This window comes from Nycticebus coucang, chromosome 17 (assembly GCF_027406575.1).
Source record: "Nycticebus coucang isolate mNycCou1 chromosome 17, mNycCou1.pri, whole genome shotgun sequence".
NCBI classification, from domain to species: Eukaryota; Metazoa; Chordata; class Mammalia; order Primates; family Lorisidae; genus Nycticebus; species Nycticebus coucang.
In genome coordinates, this window is record NC_069796.1 from 32,849,949 (window position 1) to 32,867,191 (window position 17,243).

The following is a 17,243-nucleotide window of genomic DNA, read 5'->3' on the forward strand; positions in this document are numbered from 1 at the left end:
ACCACCTTCCGTATATGGGGCCTGCGCCATACCCACTGAGCCACAGGCGCCGTCCCGACAAGGCCTGGTTCTATTTCCTTTGCCTGGCCTTGTCCTGGATTCCTTGTCCCCAGGCTATGCCCCGCCCCCTCTATATGTGATCCGCTCCCACTTGCATGGTACCTCTATCCAAGAAGCCTTGCTCACTGCCTCACATCAGTAGGTGGGCTTGCTGGTGGCAGCCCCCAAAAAGAAAGGGATCCCACCCAGCATCACCACACACTGCTAAGCCCAGGACCCTTGCACAACACAAGTTCACAGGGCTGCAGACAGTGCTTAAAGCTGTGTGGGGAGTAGGTTGGTTGAGGATAGATCTGAGGAGTCCAGAATTTAAAAGGAGAAGTTGGGCCATGCCAATGGGGAGCTCTAGGGAGCTCCTAGAGCTATGGCCAGTGCTCACTAGCTAGGCTGGGGGTACACACACCAGTGCAGAATGCTACACAGAGCCTGTCCTTCAGAAGCTTGAGACGAGCACACCACCTTCTGGGTGCCTTTCACAACTAGACACTGGAAGGAAAGCCCACAATCAGGAGACAGGTCTGATGACAGCTACCCTTAGGGCAGGAGAAATGGTGGTCATGTCAGCAGGTTCAGGAACCAGAGGTTACCCGGGGAAGCTTAAGGATATGAGACTACTCAGCCTCAAAGGTGGAACCCAGCTGGAGACAGAGCCTAGACACAGCTGGGAAAACCCTGGTGGGATCTGGGATTTAAGCTTTGCAGCTTTGGCTAGCTGTCCCTGATACTGGAGGCTCCACCCTGAGTTGAAGATAATGCCAGAACAAGGAAATGTCTCAGGGAGGGGGCCTAATCTTGGCTCCAGAAGTCTGACAAGTAGTTGGGGAAGGCTGGCACGGTGGCGTATGGTGCCACGTGGCCAGGCACCTCTATAGTCTGTCCCCCAGGTGCTTCCAAACCATGTGCACCATGCACTGAGCAAGCTGCTCTCCAAAGCCCTGAGGGCTTCTTCCCATCTGGCCTAAGGCAGTCAGAGAGACCTCTGCCCTTCCTGATGAATTCTGTCACTGTGACTGAGTGAACGTGGCCATGTGTACGTGGGAGCTTTGGCCAGAGCAGCAGGGGCCTGGCTCAGGTCCTAATGCAGTAGGTAGACATGGGTTAGCTGCAGACTGGCGCCAGTGTGTCAAGACTGCCTGTCTGCTCAAAGCTGTTCTGCTGAAGCTCTCTTAAGCTCTAAGTACCAGGGCCATTCATGGCTCGGGACAGGTGTTAGATTTTTGCCACCATGCTCGTGTCTGAGGAGTTTCTCTGCTAGGAAAGACAGGCCTTGGAAAGGAAACAGAAGGAGGAACTTGGTGACTTGGTGCTTTGGGCACTGTGGATGTAATACAACCATGTTGGAAGGGCCTTAGGAGGCCCACACTAGCTGACTTGGCCAGAAAGTCGAGACCCAGGGGAAGGAAGATGGAGTTGCTAGGCTTAGTCAGGAAATGCAGGGCCAAGACTATGCTTGGCCCCGGGTTTTGGATCAGACATGGGACACAGGGCTGAGGATGCACTCAGGATCTGGGGATTGATTCCCAGATGTTCCAGGCAAGGATCAGCAGTGGTGGCACCCTGTGCCCTGGGCCCTGGCTTCACCAGTGGCAAGGCCCCCAGAGCTAAGAAGTGTGGGTGGTTGCCCATGAGTAAAATGGAAAGTCTCATTTGTGTTTCCTCAGGTTAGAAATCTGTGCTACATGGTGACGAGGCGTGAGAGAACAAAACATGCCATCTGCAAACTCCAGGAGCAGATATTCCAGCTGCAGATGAAACTTATCGAACAGGATCTGTGTCGAGGTAGGCACGTTTCCTGCCCGCCTCTGGCCACTTCAGTGTGTATTCTCTCATGGGGCTGGGTCCCAAGGAAGGTAGGTCTTCACAGTCTGATGGGACATGTGCCTGGGGCCAGGGGCTTCTGGCCCCTGCCCCTGCCCTCCACCATCTAGTTAGTCCCAGATGGGGACCTGCCAGGGTCCTGATTATGTGTTCACAGGGAAGGAGCCAGAGGTTGGAATGTGGGCGTCAGGGCTGCCCTCAGAGAGCTTTCTGGTTCAGTGGGTCACAGCATTAGAAGCAGATTCCATGTGAATAGGTGCAAACCCAAAGTCTTAACAGCTCTGTACCGGTTCAGAGGCAGGAGCAGCCAAAAGCTGGCAAGCTTCCCTGAACCCTGGTGTACATTCTGAAGAAGGTGGCTACTCTAGGGATGGGATGGGATAGGGCCTGTGCGTTCCTTCTCTCTGACCTCATGTGACACAATTCATAGAGCCTGCCATCAGCAGCATTTTCTCATTCTTTTGCCATTATACATATTTAACAGATCTGGAAATCAAAAGACCAAGGAAAGTCTGACTTAGATCTTGTCTGCCAGCGTGCCCCCTCCCCCCCCCAAAACCTCCTACCTATTGCCTGACCCTGAAAGCCAACTGGGGGACCAAGGCAGGAGACTTGTTCAAGGAAGCAGAGCATGGAACCCAAGCCTCTTGACACCTCAGGTCATGTGCTTTCCACCTTCACGTCCAGCTCCTTGGCCAGGCACTCAAGGCCCCGCCTGTCAGGACTCACCTCCAGCCATCTTTCCCACCCACCAGCACTCTCTCCCAAGGCCTGTGGGTTGTGCAGGTCAGACTGTAGTCCAGGTTCTGTAAACCCTCTCCTCATGACCCTGTGCCCACCCCATGAGCCCAAAGGCAGCAGTGAACACAGGGTCCTCCCTACCACATCAGCTGTCCCCTGGTTCGGACTTGGAGCCCTTCAGGGGAAACACTGGCTGATGAACTTCTCCTGGGCTAGGATCTTACCCTTCCTGAGGCCCTTTGGGTAACCACTTCCCTCCTCTTCTCCTTCTTCCTGATGCAGAGAGGTCTGGGAGGAGAGCAAAGGGCAAGAAGAGCGACTCAAAGAGGAAAGGCCGTGAGGGCTCCAAGGGCAGCCCTGAGAAGAAAGAGAAAATGAAGGCGGGGCCTGACTCAGTCCTGGGGCAGCTGGGTGAGTGAGGGCCAGGGTGCCCCATGGACATAGACTCCCACCTTCACTCTACCTCACGTAAGGCCCACCATTCAGAGTGGGAGAGTGAGGCCTGGGGAGGGTAACCAAACCCTTCCTTGCCCAGATGCTCATACCTCCACCCGCCAAGGAGACAGGTCTCAAAGCCCCGTCTGACATCCAGAAAACATTTGTTCTGTAGCCCTGGATGGCAGCTGGATCCAGCCCTTAGGAACTGCCCCCTGGCCGGAGTCCTGGACCCTAATATTTACCTAGGCCAGCCCCATACTAAGATAAGCATATCTGCCAGAAATCCTCAACCCTGTGCTACTCTGCCAGAATCCTCCAAATAGGCCCTTCCCTCAACACCAGCAACCTTCTCAAAGCCATGCAGAGAGAGCCAGAGCAGTGGCCCAGCCCTGCCCACCGCCTTCACTGTCCCAGGCCTCCTTCCTGCAGAACACCCTCATGGGAGCAGTGTGACTCCTAGGAAGTCTCAGCTTCCCCCAGAGCTCTTCTCGGGTTGTGGATAGAAGCCCCCTTTCAGATCTCACCTTTCGCACAAAAACCCCAGGTCATCCTTTATGTCTTCTGTCTCAAGAGCAGGAAAACTCGTGTGTCTAACAAGAGCCCTGGCCTCACCAGCTGCACCTCCATTCCTCCATTCCCTCCCTGCAAGCCCTCAGCAAAGGAGAGAGGGCCCTGGCACCCAATAGGGACCTTTCCCCCCAGACACTTTGCTGTGTGCCCGTTCATGCCTGACCTGTTGTTCTAAGCTCTTTGCTGGCACACTGTAGGAGAAAATGCTCGTAAAATTCAGGGAGGGCCTTTTCTGCCATTCCTCCTTTCCTGTCCCTACCAGGAGGGAGAGTGGTGGCAGGCCAGCTCCAGGGATTTGCCACCTGCATACTTGCATAGGGCCGGCCCCTGTGCTTGGTTTAATGCTCTACTGCTGCCACCTTGAATTTTTGGAGGGTTTTTTTTTTGGGGGGGGGGTGTTATTGAGACTATATCGCCCTCAGTAAAGTGCCCTCAGTAAAGTGCTGTGACATCACAGCTCACAGCAACCTCCAACTCTTGGGCTTAAGCGATTCTTTTACCTCAGCCTCCCAAGGAGCTGGGACTACAGGCGCCTGTCGCAACGCCTGGTTATCAGCTTGAATTTGTTTTTTCCCCCTGTGTGAGGGTAGTGGTAAAAACCAAAAAACTGCTAGATAACATTCTAAAATTGTTATAACACTCCACCTTGAAATTCTTTTTTTTTTTTTTGGTTTTTGGTCGGGGCTGGGTTTGAACCCACCACCTACGGCATATGGGACTGGCGCCCTACTCCTTGAGCCACAGGCGCCACCCATCCACCTTGAAATTCTTAGTAATACTTGATCAAGGAGCCTACGTGTTCGTTTTATACCTTATCCCACAAATTATGAAGTTAGTCTGGGGAGTAGAATGTCCTTCTGGGGAGAAGTGCATATGGTGGGGCTCCCACTCTCTTGTGCTGGTGATAGGGATGGCACAGAGGGACAGGAGGGAGGGAACACAGGAGTGTGCTGGGAGTCAGAGGGACTCCCGAAAGGGGGTGAAACACACACGTGCTAGCGACTCACCTGCCTCCTCTCTCCCCTCGGCCAGGCCTGTCCACTTCATTCCCCATCGATGGGACCTTCTTCAATAGCTGGCTGGCACAGTCAGTGCAGATCACAGCAGAGAACATGGCCATGAGTGAGTGGTCGCTGAACAACAGGCACTGTGAGGACCCTGCTCCCGGACTGCTGTCAGAGGAGCTGCTGCAGGACGAGGAGACGCTCCTCAGCTTTATGCGGGACCCCTCCCTGAGACCTGGCGATCCTGCCAGGAAGGCTCGTGGTCGCGCCCGCTTGCCTGCCAAGAAGAAGCCACCGCCACCATCACAGGATGGACCTGGTTCACGGATGACTCCAGACAGACTGATTCCAGACAAACCCCCCAAGAAGCCCTGGGGTCAGGATGCAGGCAGCGGCAAGGGGGGCCAAGGGCCACCTACCCGGAAACCACCACGGCGGACATCTTCTCACTTGCCGTCCAGCCCTACAGCTGGGGACTGTCCCATCCTAGCAGCCCCAGAAAGCCCCCCACTGCTGGCCCCAGAGAACCAGAATGAGGCAACCCCAATGGCTGCCAACTCAAACGTCCAAGTGCCTGGCCCTACAGCGAGCCCCAAGCCCTTGGACCGGCTCCGGCCACCTCGAGAAAGCAGGGTAACCCGGAGATCGCTGGGTGCCAGGCCTGAAGCTGGGGCAGGACTACCTTCTGCTGCGGCCGAGAGAGCAAAGGTCAGCTTACATTTTGACACAGAGACTGATGGCTACTTCTCTGATGGGGAGATGAGCGACTCAGATGCAGAGGCTGAGGACAGTGGGGTGCAACGGGGTCCCCGGGAGGCAGGGACTGAGGAAGTGGTCCGCATGGGAGTTCTGGCCTCCTAACTCACCCCATCCGTGTCCTGAGCCCTGCCCTGGTCTCCCCACACGGCCTCAGCCCAGTCACAACTGCCATTTCCAATCTCTGCTGAGTGTCCCAGACCCTTGAGGCTGCCACTCTATTGTGGTTTTATTTTTAATATAGAGAGAGTTTTGAATTCTACACTGTCGTCTTTCCTCTATGCTGGCCTAGGACATTATGATTCCTTCCACGGCTCTGGCCGTAAGGACCCTGCCAGGTCCTGTGTACCATCCCTGCCCCTGCCCACGTGGCATTCTTGGCTAGACACAGGCAAGGGCAAAAGGAGCTCATGACTCTAGCCCGCTGCCACCGGGTGACATAGACTGTCGTTTGGGCATTATTTCATGGCAGATGGGCCAGTCCAGGGCCCACCTCGCCTTGCCCCCACATCCCACTGGGGTCCATTTGGGGGGTCCTGCTGCACTCCACCTATCCCCAAGGAAGTAGTCCAGAGTCTACTCACTGTCACAAGCACAACGAGCTTATATAAGAAAGCACTGAGGGGCGCAGGGGGCCTGCTGGTTCCAGTGGAACCAGAGCTGTTCCTGATCAATCCCTGTCAACTGAGGCCTGCCCGCCCACCTCTCCACCCTCTCCTCCCGCCCCTGCCAGCGCCCAGCCCAATGGCTCTGGGAAGGGTTTCCCAGAATTCTTCCTGAGCTGTGTCATTTACTCAGGGGACTCCCAAACAGCCAGCTACCAGTACAGGTGGAAGGCTGCAAGGGAGGGCCAGTGCCCAGATGGGGTCGTGGGGCTCAGACCAGCCCACTGCAGAGAATCACTCTGGGGCTCCAACTTCCTCCCTTTCTTCCTTTGGGGCCAGTCTCTGCCAAAGTCTGGTCACGCCCAGGCAGAGCTGACTAGACCAGACCATTTGCCTTTTCTAGTTTCTAGTCCTGCTAAGAGATGAGCTTCTTCCTTGGTTTCCTTTTGGAAATGCCTCCTTCCAACAAGCAGTGGGATCCCGGGGCCCAGGGCAGGCCAGTGATGGCCTGCTGGGCTGTTGTAAGTCTTGCTGGATGTCCCTTTGTTCCTCTGAGCCTTAGCCCCTTTCCCAGCCCTGCCCTTCCCACCACCACGGTCCTGCCTTTCCCACCCCACCCTTAGGTCCCAGGTAGTTGCTTTGAAGAGTTTCAGTGGAGTGGCCCCAGGGTGATAGCTCAGGGAACAAACAAAAAAGGAATTGAGTAAAAACATTTTTTTCTCCTGGGTCACTTCTGCCACTGGTAAAGCCAGAACTTCTCCAACAAGAACCTTGCAAAAGTCCAGTGAACCAGTCGAATCATTCTGTGGATGCCAAAGAATATTTTGATCCTAATACAGCACAGTCTGGACCTGACAATTTGTCACTTGGACTTTTTAAACAATGGAGTTGTTTAGCGACAAAGTATAGAAACATGTTCACTGCACACAGCCAAGGAGAAGAGCCCAAGCTCTTGGAAGAGGATGCTTTTCTGCTGCTGAACTGTACCTGGGTGTTGGATGTCAGATCCTGGGCTAGGCCCGCTGTGAGTTTTCCTAAACTCTGAGACTCACAGAGGGGAAAAATCCTGACAGTGAAAACAGCGTGGAAAGTCTTTACCATGTGGTTCCCCAGTGCCCCCGGCCCCGTCTTACCACACCCCCACTTTACACAAAGCAAATAAGCAGGATGGAGAACAGCTTGACCTTCATCCATCCCTGACTCCAAACCTATCAAGGTCCGACAGTGGCATTCTCATCAACACTCAATTTCATGTGAATTTTAGCAAAATAGGAGACAAAGGTAATGACTAAGTTTAGAAGATCGGACAAATTTGTCTAATCTGAGTGGACTCGGAAGGGGTAGGGTGGGCTTTAAGGAGTCTGGGCTTGGGCTAGCATGAGCTACCACATACAGTTTAGTCTGCCTGCCCGCCTTGGTTGTAGTGACCAGTGCAGCGTCAGTATCAGCGTCCCAACCCCGGTCTCTGTTTACCGCCTTTGAACTGACCTCCTTCCTTACCCATTCTTTGGGTCAGTTCAGGCCACAACCTTGTCTGCGCTGGAGTGCCCAGTCTGACCCTGCAGGAAGCAAAAGGGTGAGCTTAAAGAACAAGCACACTCTGCCAGGGGGCGGGTTGCCAGGAGGGCTCAGAATCCAGCAGTGTCAGCACTGGTCCTCTTAACCCTTCACACCATCCTGGGCAGGCTCTCTGGTGACAGGGGCAGGTGGAGAATGAAGGAGAGGGTGCAGTGAGTCTGTCCTCTTTCCAGGGGGCAGCCTAGCTCTGCAACCAGGGCTAGGCCCCGCCTGGGCAGGCAGATAAGGTAGCTGGCATTCTTCACAGATTTCTCTGCTCAAGTTTGCCTTTTGATTCTGGCCCCTCTTCTCTGTTGGGTATTTCTTTGGACTAGACTACCTGTAGGACTTGTGTCCTGCAGAGTCCAGGTATCTGTTAGGCTGGCTGGCTGGAGGCACCTTCACTCCTAGGCCAGGCCCTGGAGCAGTCTTCACCAGGCAGCTGTCTCCACCTCTAGGATGCCCTTCTGCCCACACCGGTCCCCCGTTAGGCACAGCCACTTCACTCTTTCCAGCCTACTGTCTGTAGTGTAGAGGGCTTTGTTGCCCCTGAGACCAAGGCTGGTTCCTTTTTCAGGCCAGAGGCCAAGGCAGGTCTTTTCCCTTGACCATGTCTGCCCACACTCAACTGTTCCTCCTCAGGGAGGAAGAGCTGCTATGTAACTCATTCTGGCTGTTGTCCCCCATTCGCACCATCCTGGCTGCCCACAGCCATCCACCTCATCACATGACAAAGGATAATGTGCAAGGAAAGTATTTTTATGTATCATAAATGTATTTTGAAACAAATGAGAAGAAAGGTAGAGGGTTTATTTTATTAGATGAGCTCAGCCTTGGTGACAATATGTGACCGTTTGCAACGTAAGGGCCTCCACTTTGGAGAAGCTGCCCAGGTTTCCAAACATGGGTGTTATACTATTGAGGGGTGTGCCAGGGCATGTTGCCTGTGTCCACATGAGTTCGTGTCTGTGTGTGTTGTATAAGGGCACACTGTGGGACTTGGCTGGGGCAATTCCTGGAGATTCAACTGCCCAATTCTAACAAATATTGGCAGCAGCATTTCCCTGCTCACTGCCACATGTGGCCAACTTCTGCCCATGCCCGAAACTCTGAAGAATGATCTGGATCCCTGTAGCAAGGCCCTTGGCCCAGCTGGCCACATTGGCCAAACAGCCAGGGCTGGAGTCTGGGACCTTTGGTTGTTCTTTAAGGCATTTCCTGCCACCTTCTCCCTCAGATGCACAAATGCTTTGTGCTCCATATCAGTTTGGTGGGGTGGTGGTGGGGATGATATGAATGTCACAGGAGGAGACACCTTCTGTCTTTGTTTCAAAGAAAGTGATGTGCCATTTGTTAATATACAAGAGAAATATTGAAAATATATTGAAAAGAGCAATTTTAAATTATTTTTGGCTTATGTTGCAATATTTATTTTCTTGTATTAGAAAAGATTCCTTTGTAGAGAAAAAATGTATTTTTCATTAACGCAAAGACCTATTTCTCCTTTTTGTACATTGTCCATGTTCGCAACCCTTAACGAGCAATAGAATGTATGGTCACCTGAGTGTGGCCAGTGCCCGCTGTGCCCTGCATGATTCTGTGTTGCTGCTGCTGCATAGCTCCCAGCCCCATCCTGTCTTGCTCACTCATAGGGGCTTCCAGACCCTGGCCCTACCAGGGCTTGTGTCTTAAGGAGCCCTTTGCACTCCTCGTGTGTTGGCAGATGCAGTTAATAAAGCAATGTTTTCTGTGCTGGCTGGTGTGAGGCTCCATTGCATTGGATGAGGTAGGGAACCTGGAGGGTGTCTGTCTCTCTCTTTCTCTCCCTTTCTCTCTCTCTCACACACACACACACACACCTACAGGCTCAGGAAAATGCCAAGAATTTCCCAAGGCCCTGCTGCTATTACTCCTAAGGAATCATAATAAAGATAGTCTTTGTGGGCACTCAGTACACACCAGGGCTATACTTTGGGGGCAGTGTTTCATCTGATCCTCACCACCATGTTATCCCCTGGAATTCTGACAGTGTGAGGGATGTACCTCGTCATACCACAGCCAAGAGGTGAGGTTCTACATCAAAGGCAGGGCTGCTGTACCCTTTCCATCTGCCTGAGACATTGGAAAACTTGGGAGGACCTCCTGGGTATGTCCCTAGGTCAGTGAAAATTTTTGCCTGGGTTTATTTCTCATTCATTATTTACAGAGCCAGGCTCTGGAAAAAGGGAGGAATGTAGCTGCTGTCCCAGCCCTGATCACTCACAGTCTAGTGGGGACACAGATGATAAGAACTGAGGGAGTTAGGAAGCCCTGGGCTGTTCTGGGGGTGAGGGGGTTTCAGAAAGGGTTCCTCTCAGGAAGTGACACCATTCATTCATTCATTCATTTAACATTGCACAGTTAAGTCTATTGGTCATAATGCCTCACTCTGCCCATGTGCTGAGTTGCATACTGTGAGTTTCATCAGGCCCCTGACCCTCCTAAAGACTGGGCAATGGAGACCGACAGAATAAATAGTTTCTTTTTTTTTTTTTTTTTTGTAGAGACAGAGTCTCACTTTACGGCCCTCAGTAGAGTGCTGTGGCATCACACAGCTCACAGCAACCTCCAACTCCTGGGCTTCAGCCTCCTCTCTTGCCTCAGCCTCCCGAGTAGCTGGAACTACAGGCGTCCGCCACAACAAGAATAAATAGTTTCTAACACAAAGGAGCTATGTAGAAAGGGGGAAGAACATCCCTGATAGAGGGCATAGCACGTGCAAACATCGATCAAACTATCATGGAAGGGCCTTGAACCTCCTCTGAGGGACAAAGGGAAGAAGAGGTTAAATTGAGAATCTAGCTTCTGGGGCTACTGACATCTGTTTGCCTCGTCTCCTCACCAGAGCAATAGCCTGCAGTTCCAAAGTTCTGCGGGTCCACGAGGCAGAAAGCATTGAAAATGAACCTGGGGTGGAAGTGTGTGTAACGCACTCTAAACGTCTATGGAAGGAGGCCTTTCTCACAGACTATATCCCTGCTGGGGGTCCAGGGAACCCTGATGATGGGCTGTGGGTGTTCTCTCAGCACTGACCTCAGCTGAGGGGGAAGGACTCACATCCTCAACATGCAGCCACGGAGTCAGCACGCAGTGCCTGTAGATCAGTCCCGGGCTGAGGGGGTTTCTGGGTGACCCCTGGCTATGGTAATGGGTTCTCGCTGCCCTCGGCTTAACACTGCAGTGGACCAGCAGTGTGACACTGGGGCTCTTCTCTCAGACCCACACCTGCCCCCTGGACCCAACTGATAAGGTGGGTCTGGAGGACTCCAGGCAGCTGTGGGTCTGAGGCAACACTGTTCAATAGAAAGGGTGGTGGTTCAATAGGGTGGTGGCCGGGTGTGGTGGCTCACACCTGTAATCCCAGCACTCTGGGATGCTAAAGTGGTGGATTGTTTGACCTCCGGAGTTTGAGACCAGCCTGAACAAGAGCGAGACCCCCATCTCTAAAATTGTCCAGGCATTGTGGTGGGCACCTATAATCTCAGCTATTTGCGAGGCTGAGGCAAGGGGATCCGATTGAGCCCAAGAGTTTGAGGTTGCTGTGAGCTATGATGCTACAGCACTCTACCAATGAGACTCGGTCTCAAAACAAAAAAAGTAAAAATCAGATAAAATGAATCGTAGGTACATATTTATTTAATCCATTATATATAGAATATGATCATTTAATAGGAGGTTCAAGGCTTTTCCATGATAGCTTGATAGCATGTAGTAATGTAAAATAACTATTAGTAATATTTTACTTTTTTTTGCACTGAGTCTTTGCAATCCAGTCTGCATTTTACACTTAAAGCACATTTCAGGGTGGCGCCTGTGGCTCAGTGGGTAGGGTGCCGACCCCATATACCGAGGGTGGCATGGCCCTGGCCAGCTAACACAGCAATGACAACTGCAACACACACATACAAAAAGCTGGGCATGGGCGGTGCCTGTGGCTTAAGGAGTAGGGTGCCGGCCCCATATACTAGGGGTGGCAGGTTTAAGCCTGGCCCCGGCCAAAACTGCAAAAAAAAAAAAAAAAAAAGAATGAGTGTTGTGGGGGGTGGAGCACCTGTTGTCCCAGCTACTTGGGAGGCTGAGGCAAGAGAATCGCTTAAGCCCAAGAGTTTGAGGTTGCTACGAGCTATGACACCATGGCACTCTACTGAGGGTGACAAAGTAACACTCTGTCTCAAAAAAAAAAAAAATTAAAGCACATTTCAGTTTAAACTAGTCACATTTCAAGTGCTCAAAGCCACATGTGGCTAGTAGCTGCCATATTGGGCAGCCCAGTCATAGAGACCCTTGGCTTTCCCTTGAGTTGCCTAGGATCCACCCAGGTAGCCATGGAGTAAGGGACAGACAGCCATAAGGACTTCTGACCCTCTTTCACAGGGGAAGGGAGGGGACTGAGGAGCAGGCTTGGCCTTACATACCCTTCCCAAGTCCCTCTGCGATCCCTCTCTGCACCAGTTTTAGCCTGCATGACTGCCTTAGGTGAAGGGTCCTACACTTGATCTATGCCCCGCCTCTGCCCTGTCCTTGCTCTCTGAGTGCTCGGGAGGTCAGGACAGCACATGTCTAGAGCTGACCTGGTCACAGCTCCCCCATAGTGGGCCAGTTCTCTTCCAGGCAAGACTCAGCCAATGGCACAAGGACCTGAAGGGGCCCAGATGGGGCATCTCAAAGAGGAGACTGTCATCCATTCACACTTTATTCACCCATGCATTGATTCCACACTTGCTGAGCACCTGCTGTGAAGCACTGAGGACTACTTCTTGAGAGACCAGGCCAGTGTGGGGGACAGAATTTAACCAGATAATCATAAGTCAATGTGCAAAAATTACACAGTGAGGCTGTGCTGCTAGTGAGTTTAAATCTGGTGGTTGGTGCCCTCCCTGAATTCGCTCCAGACTCCTGCAAAATAAGGTCTGGGGCGCCCCCTGCTGCCCTCCGGGCCCCTTAGCAGGGCACCTCTAGCCCTGGGCCCTTGGACTGGCAGGTCACAGTTCCAGCCTTCCCACCTCTGTCCTCCCTGAGGAGCCTACAAACCAGTACCTCCCCCTCCATACAAGCCCATTCTGAGACTCTGGATAGAGATGCAGAGACCCTATTGCTGGCTGAAGAGCTTGTCAGTGAGTAGGAGGGAAGGACTGTCAGACTGAGCAAATAAACATACAGGACACAGTGAAATCAGGATTTCAGATAAACAACAAGCAGTTCTTTACTGTATGTTCCAAATACGGCATCCTGTATTTCTCTGGCACTTCTAATAGGAGGCTTTGTGTTCTTTGCTCCCCTGTGTCCAAGGCAGAGGGCTGATGCTAGTGAGTGATTTCCCTATTTTATAAACCGGAGCAGATCTAAAACTATTTCAACAGTCCCCAACAGTGTGAGGGTAATGGAGAGGGGATAGGAGCCAGTGGCCCAGGAAGCACGGGACCCAGCCTGCACCTGTCTTATCTACACCACAGTCTCCCCTGTATCTCACATCCCAACACAAGGTTGAGCAGAAGCTCCAAAGTATCCTTGAAGGGAACCTGAATTCGAGTTGGTGGCAGCAATATTCACAATAGCCAAGAGGTGGCGGCAACCTCAACAGCCTGTGACAGATGAATGGATAAATAAGGCCAGGCAAAGTGCCTCATGCCTATAATCCTTGCATTTTGGGAGGTAAAAGAGGGAGGATCATTTGAGGCCAGGAGTTTGACACCTGCCTGAGCAACATAGTGAGACCTCATCTCTACAAAAAATATAAAAATTAGCTGGGCATGGTGGCACACCTGCAGTCCCAGACTGAGGCAGGAAGGCTCACTTGCTCCTAGCCTGGGAGTTCGAGGTTCCAAGAAGCTATGATGATGCCACTGCACTCTAATCCAGGCAACAGAATGAGACTCTGTTTCAAAAAAGAGAGAGAGAGAAAGAAAAGAAAAGAAAAGAAAATGTGGTATATATGTACAACAGACTATTATTAATCATGGGTGAACCTGGAGGACACTATACTAAGTGAAATAATTTAATCACCAAAGACAGCTACTGCATGATTCTGCTTATAGGAGGTACTTAGAGTAGTCAAAATCATAGAGGCAGAAAGAAGAACAGCATCGCCAGGGGTTGGGGGAAGACTAAGTGAGGATTATCAGTGCAGAGGCAGGTTACTGGGCGGCGCCTGCGGCTCAAAGGAGTAGGGTGCCGGCCCCATACACTGGAGGTGGTGGGTTCAAACCCAGCCCCGGCCAAAAACTGCAAAAAAAAAAAAAAAAAAAAAAAGGCAGATTACTGTTAGCTGTGACACCACAGCACTCTGAGGGCAACATAGTGAGACTCTGTCTCAACAAAAAAAAAAAAAGAAAAGAAAACACAGCTGATCCAGGACTAAGGAATCTCTTTCTGCTACCAACAACAAACCTCAGTTTCCTCGTCTGTACAATGGGAAAAAACATTTAGGGGTATTTGTGACCTCTAGAGTCCAGCTCTTGGAGAGAAAGTCTATGGTCAGAGAGGATCAAAGTGTTAATGAACCCACAAGGGGTATTCTCTGTTGCTTGCCACACAGAAAGCTAATTACTGAGACAATAATTGTCAAAGAAGAAAGGATTTATTCCACCTCCCTGACCAATGGGGCAGGGTTTTTCTGTAGGTGAGATGAATAAAGCTTGAGGGGAGTGAGCATCATTACATGTTTGGGTGCAGGGCAGGTACTCAAGCACAGTGAGAAATGCTAGTTCATATATCCTATGATCAAAAATGAGTGGATTAGTCTCTCCCAGGGTGGGGATTTTAGTAGTATAATGAGCTAGGGGTTAATATTGGTCATTCAGCCTCGTGGGCAGGTGGGATTTGGGGAGTAGACTGCTCAGTGGGTCCTTGGGCACAGTGTGTGGTGTCCCTTATCTTGTCTTCTCCAGACAGAAAGATGGTATAAGTCTTTGTACTTATCTTGTGACTGCAGGGAGGTTCCATTATTCTGAGAAAGAAACTCAAAGGGAAATGTATCAGTGCAACAGAAAGTTACAAACTTCTGGTCAGTAAGTCTCACTGAGTCTGTTAAACTATTTTCTTTTCTGCCTACTTTGAAACTACAATTGCTAAGTACTGGTGTTGAGATAAAACGCACTGTCTGTGGTACCCCTAATTCAAGGTTACTTAGAACAGCCAGCTCCTACAGTGTGAACATTGAAAACTCATTTGAAACATAAGAGAACTATTAAAAAAAAAAAAACTGTGAAGAAAGATTTTCTTGCTTATGGAGCCAGTTATAAAAGAAGAGCCTTCTAGGACCCTTTAACTTGAGGCCAGCAGAGGTGGGGCCGGCAGAAGCAGGTGGGCCTCCCGATTAGACTTGGGCTGAGGGAAAGAAGGAAGAAGCTTTATGCCCTCAGTTTGGGGCCTTTGCATAATCAGAATATCATCCAGCCTGGCTGATGATTCATCTGTCACCAGGTGAGGGGGCCATTAGAAGTTTAGGATTAGGGCGGCACCTGTGGCTCAGTCCGTGGGGCGCCGGCCCCATATACCGAGGGTGGTGGGTTCAAACCCAGCCTCAGCTGAACTGCAACAAAAAGTGGCTGGGCGTTGTGACAGGCGCCTGTAGTCCCAGCTGCGCGGGAGGCTGAGGCAAGAGAATCGCTTAGGCCCAGGAGTTGGAGGTTGCTGTGAGCTGTGTGATGCCATGGCACTCTGCCAAGGGCCATAAAGTGAGACTCTGTCTCTACAAAAAAAAAAAAAAAAAAGTTTAGGATTAGCCAGAGTTGTGGTCACAGGGTGAGATGCCAGGTCTCACTGGGTCAGTGACAGTGTGAAGCATGCAGCAGGGCCTGGAGGTACTGGAAGAGATGTGGCAATTTTCCTCCATGCTTGGTAACAGGGCCCAGGCCTCACGAGTAGGGGTGAGGGCCTCTGTGTTCGGAGTAACTCTTGGGTGGGCTTGCTTCAGGTCTAGTGGTGTGTATGCTTTGGGTGATGCCCCTCATTTTCTCCATCCTCAGTGAATGAATGTTAAGCAAGGTCTCAAGAATTTGTCCATGGATACAACTTAAAGGATGTGGTAAAATATAGAATTTTGTGGGTCTTGGTGTAATGGGGAATTAGGGACCTGTATCCTGGCCCTCTCTGGGCCTTAGTTCCCTCATTTGTTAAATGAGGATGAGAGCTCCTGCTGGGCCTACCACTCAGGACTGAAAAGTGGGCCTGGAATATGTTAAAGGAGCACAGGGCAGGGTGGTTTAGGACAGGAGAACATTCAGGAAAGTGGACTAACCAGAGGCAAGAGGCCTGAGGGATTTGTTTACTCTCACTTCCTGGAATCTGAGCTAGTGAGCCTGTTTGTTTACAGGTTTTCATGGGCCTCCCTCTCCCTCAGGGCAGAGGCTGGCCAGGTGCATCTCCTAGATGGGGGCTGGTTGTAAACAGCTGGTAGTCATCAGGGAAGCAGCTCAAGCGACAGTGACAAAATCAGATGCCTGGGCCAAAAAACAGGCAGCTCCCCAGCATTTTGGGTTACCCGGGCCCCTCCTCAGCTCTGTGGTCATCCTGCACTCTAGAAACCTTGTAACCTGAGAGGCTGGAGGTAGTTGAACAGGACATTCCTCTTTTGTCCCCACCTCACCCCCTTTTAGAAAGAAGGAACATTCCATTTCTAACTATTGAATGCTGTGATCAACTCGAGACTGAGAAGAGCAGCCAAGGTTTTTGCAGGAGAAGCCAAGGGGGAAAAGTGACTCAGCAAAATAAACTTTCACCTGTGGATACCCTGAACTGCTATTTTGGGGCTCTGGAAGACTGCCTGGTTCTACTATGTGGTGTCTGGTATACAAAGCCTTGCTCCCCACATGCCAGCTATTAATATTCATGCCCATTTCTTACTGAAGTAGTGGCCTAAGAGGCTTGTGAAGAAAGTCTGATGGGTGAGCTTAGTCCCTGCCACATCCAGTTAAGATGGACACAGTGAAGCTGGACGCGGTGGCTCATGCCTATAATCCTAGCACTCTGGGAGGCCAAGGTGGGTGGATTGCCTGAGCTCACAGGTTTGAGACCAGCCTGAGCAAGTTCGAGACCTCGTCTCTAAAAAATAGCTGGGCTTTGTGGCCAGCGCCTGTAGTCCCAGCTACTTGGGAGAATCTCTTGAGCCCAAGAGTTTGAAGTTGCTGTGAGCTAAGATGCCACAGTACTCTAATGAGGGTGACCAAGTGAGACTCTGTCTCAAAAAAAAAAAAAAAAAAAAGCCAGGTATTGTGGCAGGCGCCCGTAGTCCCAGCTATTTAGGAGGTTGAGGCAAAAGGATGCCTGAGCCCAAGAGCTAAAGGTTGCTGTAAGCTATGACTCCATGACATTCTACCCAGGGCAACAAAGTGAGACTCTGTTTCAAAAATAAAAATAAAAAGAGTCACAAGTAGGCCACTGTCAAAGGGGAGAGGTATGTACCTCTGAAGGCATCAGGAATCACAGGGGTGCTCAAGAGGAAGGCAAACGTCAGGGACCCCTCTCTCCTTCAGATCACTTCCTTCCGGTCAAGAGAGCATATGGGACTAGCACCAACCTGTACCATCAATCTTAGCTCCTATTCAGTCCTCCTTAAGAATCTCCTGTGGATGGCAGGACCTCTGAGTTTGGGGAGGGCATGCCCAGTCACTGTTCTGTAGAGGTCCTTTCTATAGGACAGCCTCTGTTTTAATTC

General features: G+C 51.3%; 1 protein-coding gene across 12 annotated transcripts in view; it reads left to right on the plus strand.

Annotated features, from left to right (window-relative positions):
- JADE2 (jade family PHD finger 2) overlaps nucleotides 1–9,301 on the plus strand; it is a 60,174-nt gene extending 50,873 nt beyond the window's left edge. For all 12 annotated transcript variants that reach the window (XM_053566132.1, XM_053566138.1, XM_053566136.1 and 9 more), the window contains 3 exons: nucleotides 1,722–1,839; nucleotides 2,902–3,030; nucleotides 4,660–9,301. In XM_053566132.1, the coding sequence (XP_053422107.1) occupies nucleotides 1,722–1,839; nucleotides 2,902–3,030; nucleotides 4,660–5,492 (1,080 nt within the window). In that variant the 3' untranslated portion in view covers nucleotides 5,493–9,301. The remainder of the gene's footprint in view (nucleotides 1–1,721; nucleotides 1,840–2,901; nucleotides 3,031–4,659) is intronic.
- The last annotated feature ends 7,942 nt before the right edge of the window (nucleotides 9,302–17,243 follow it).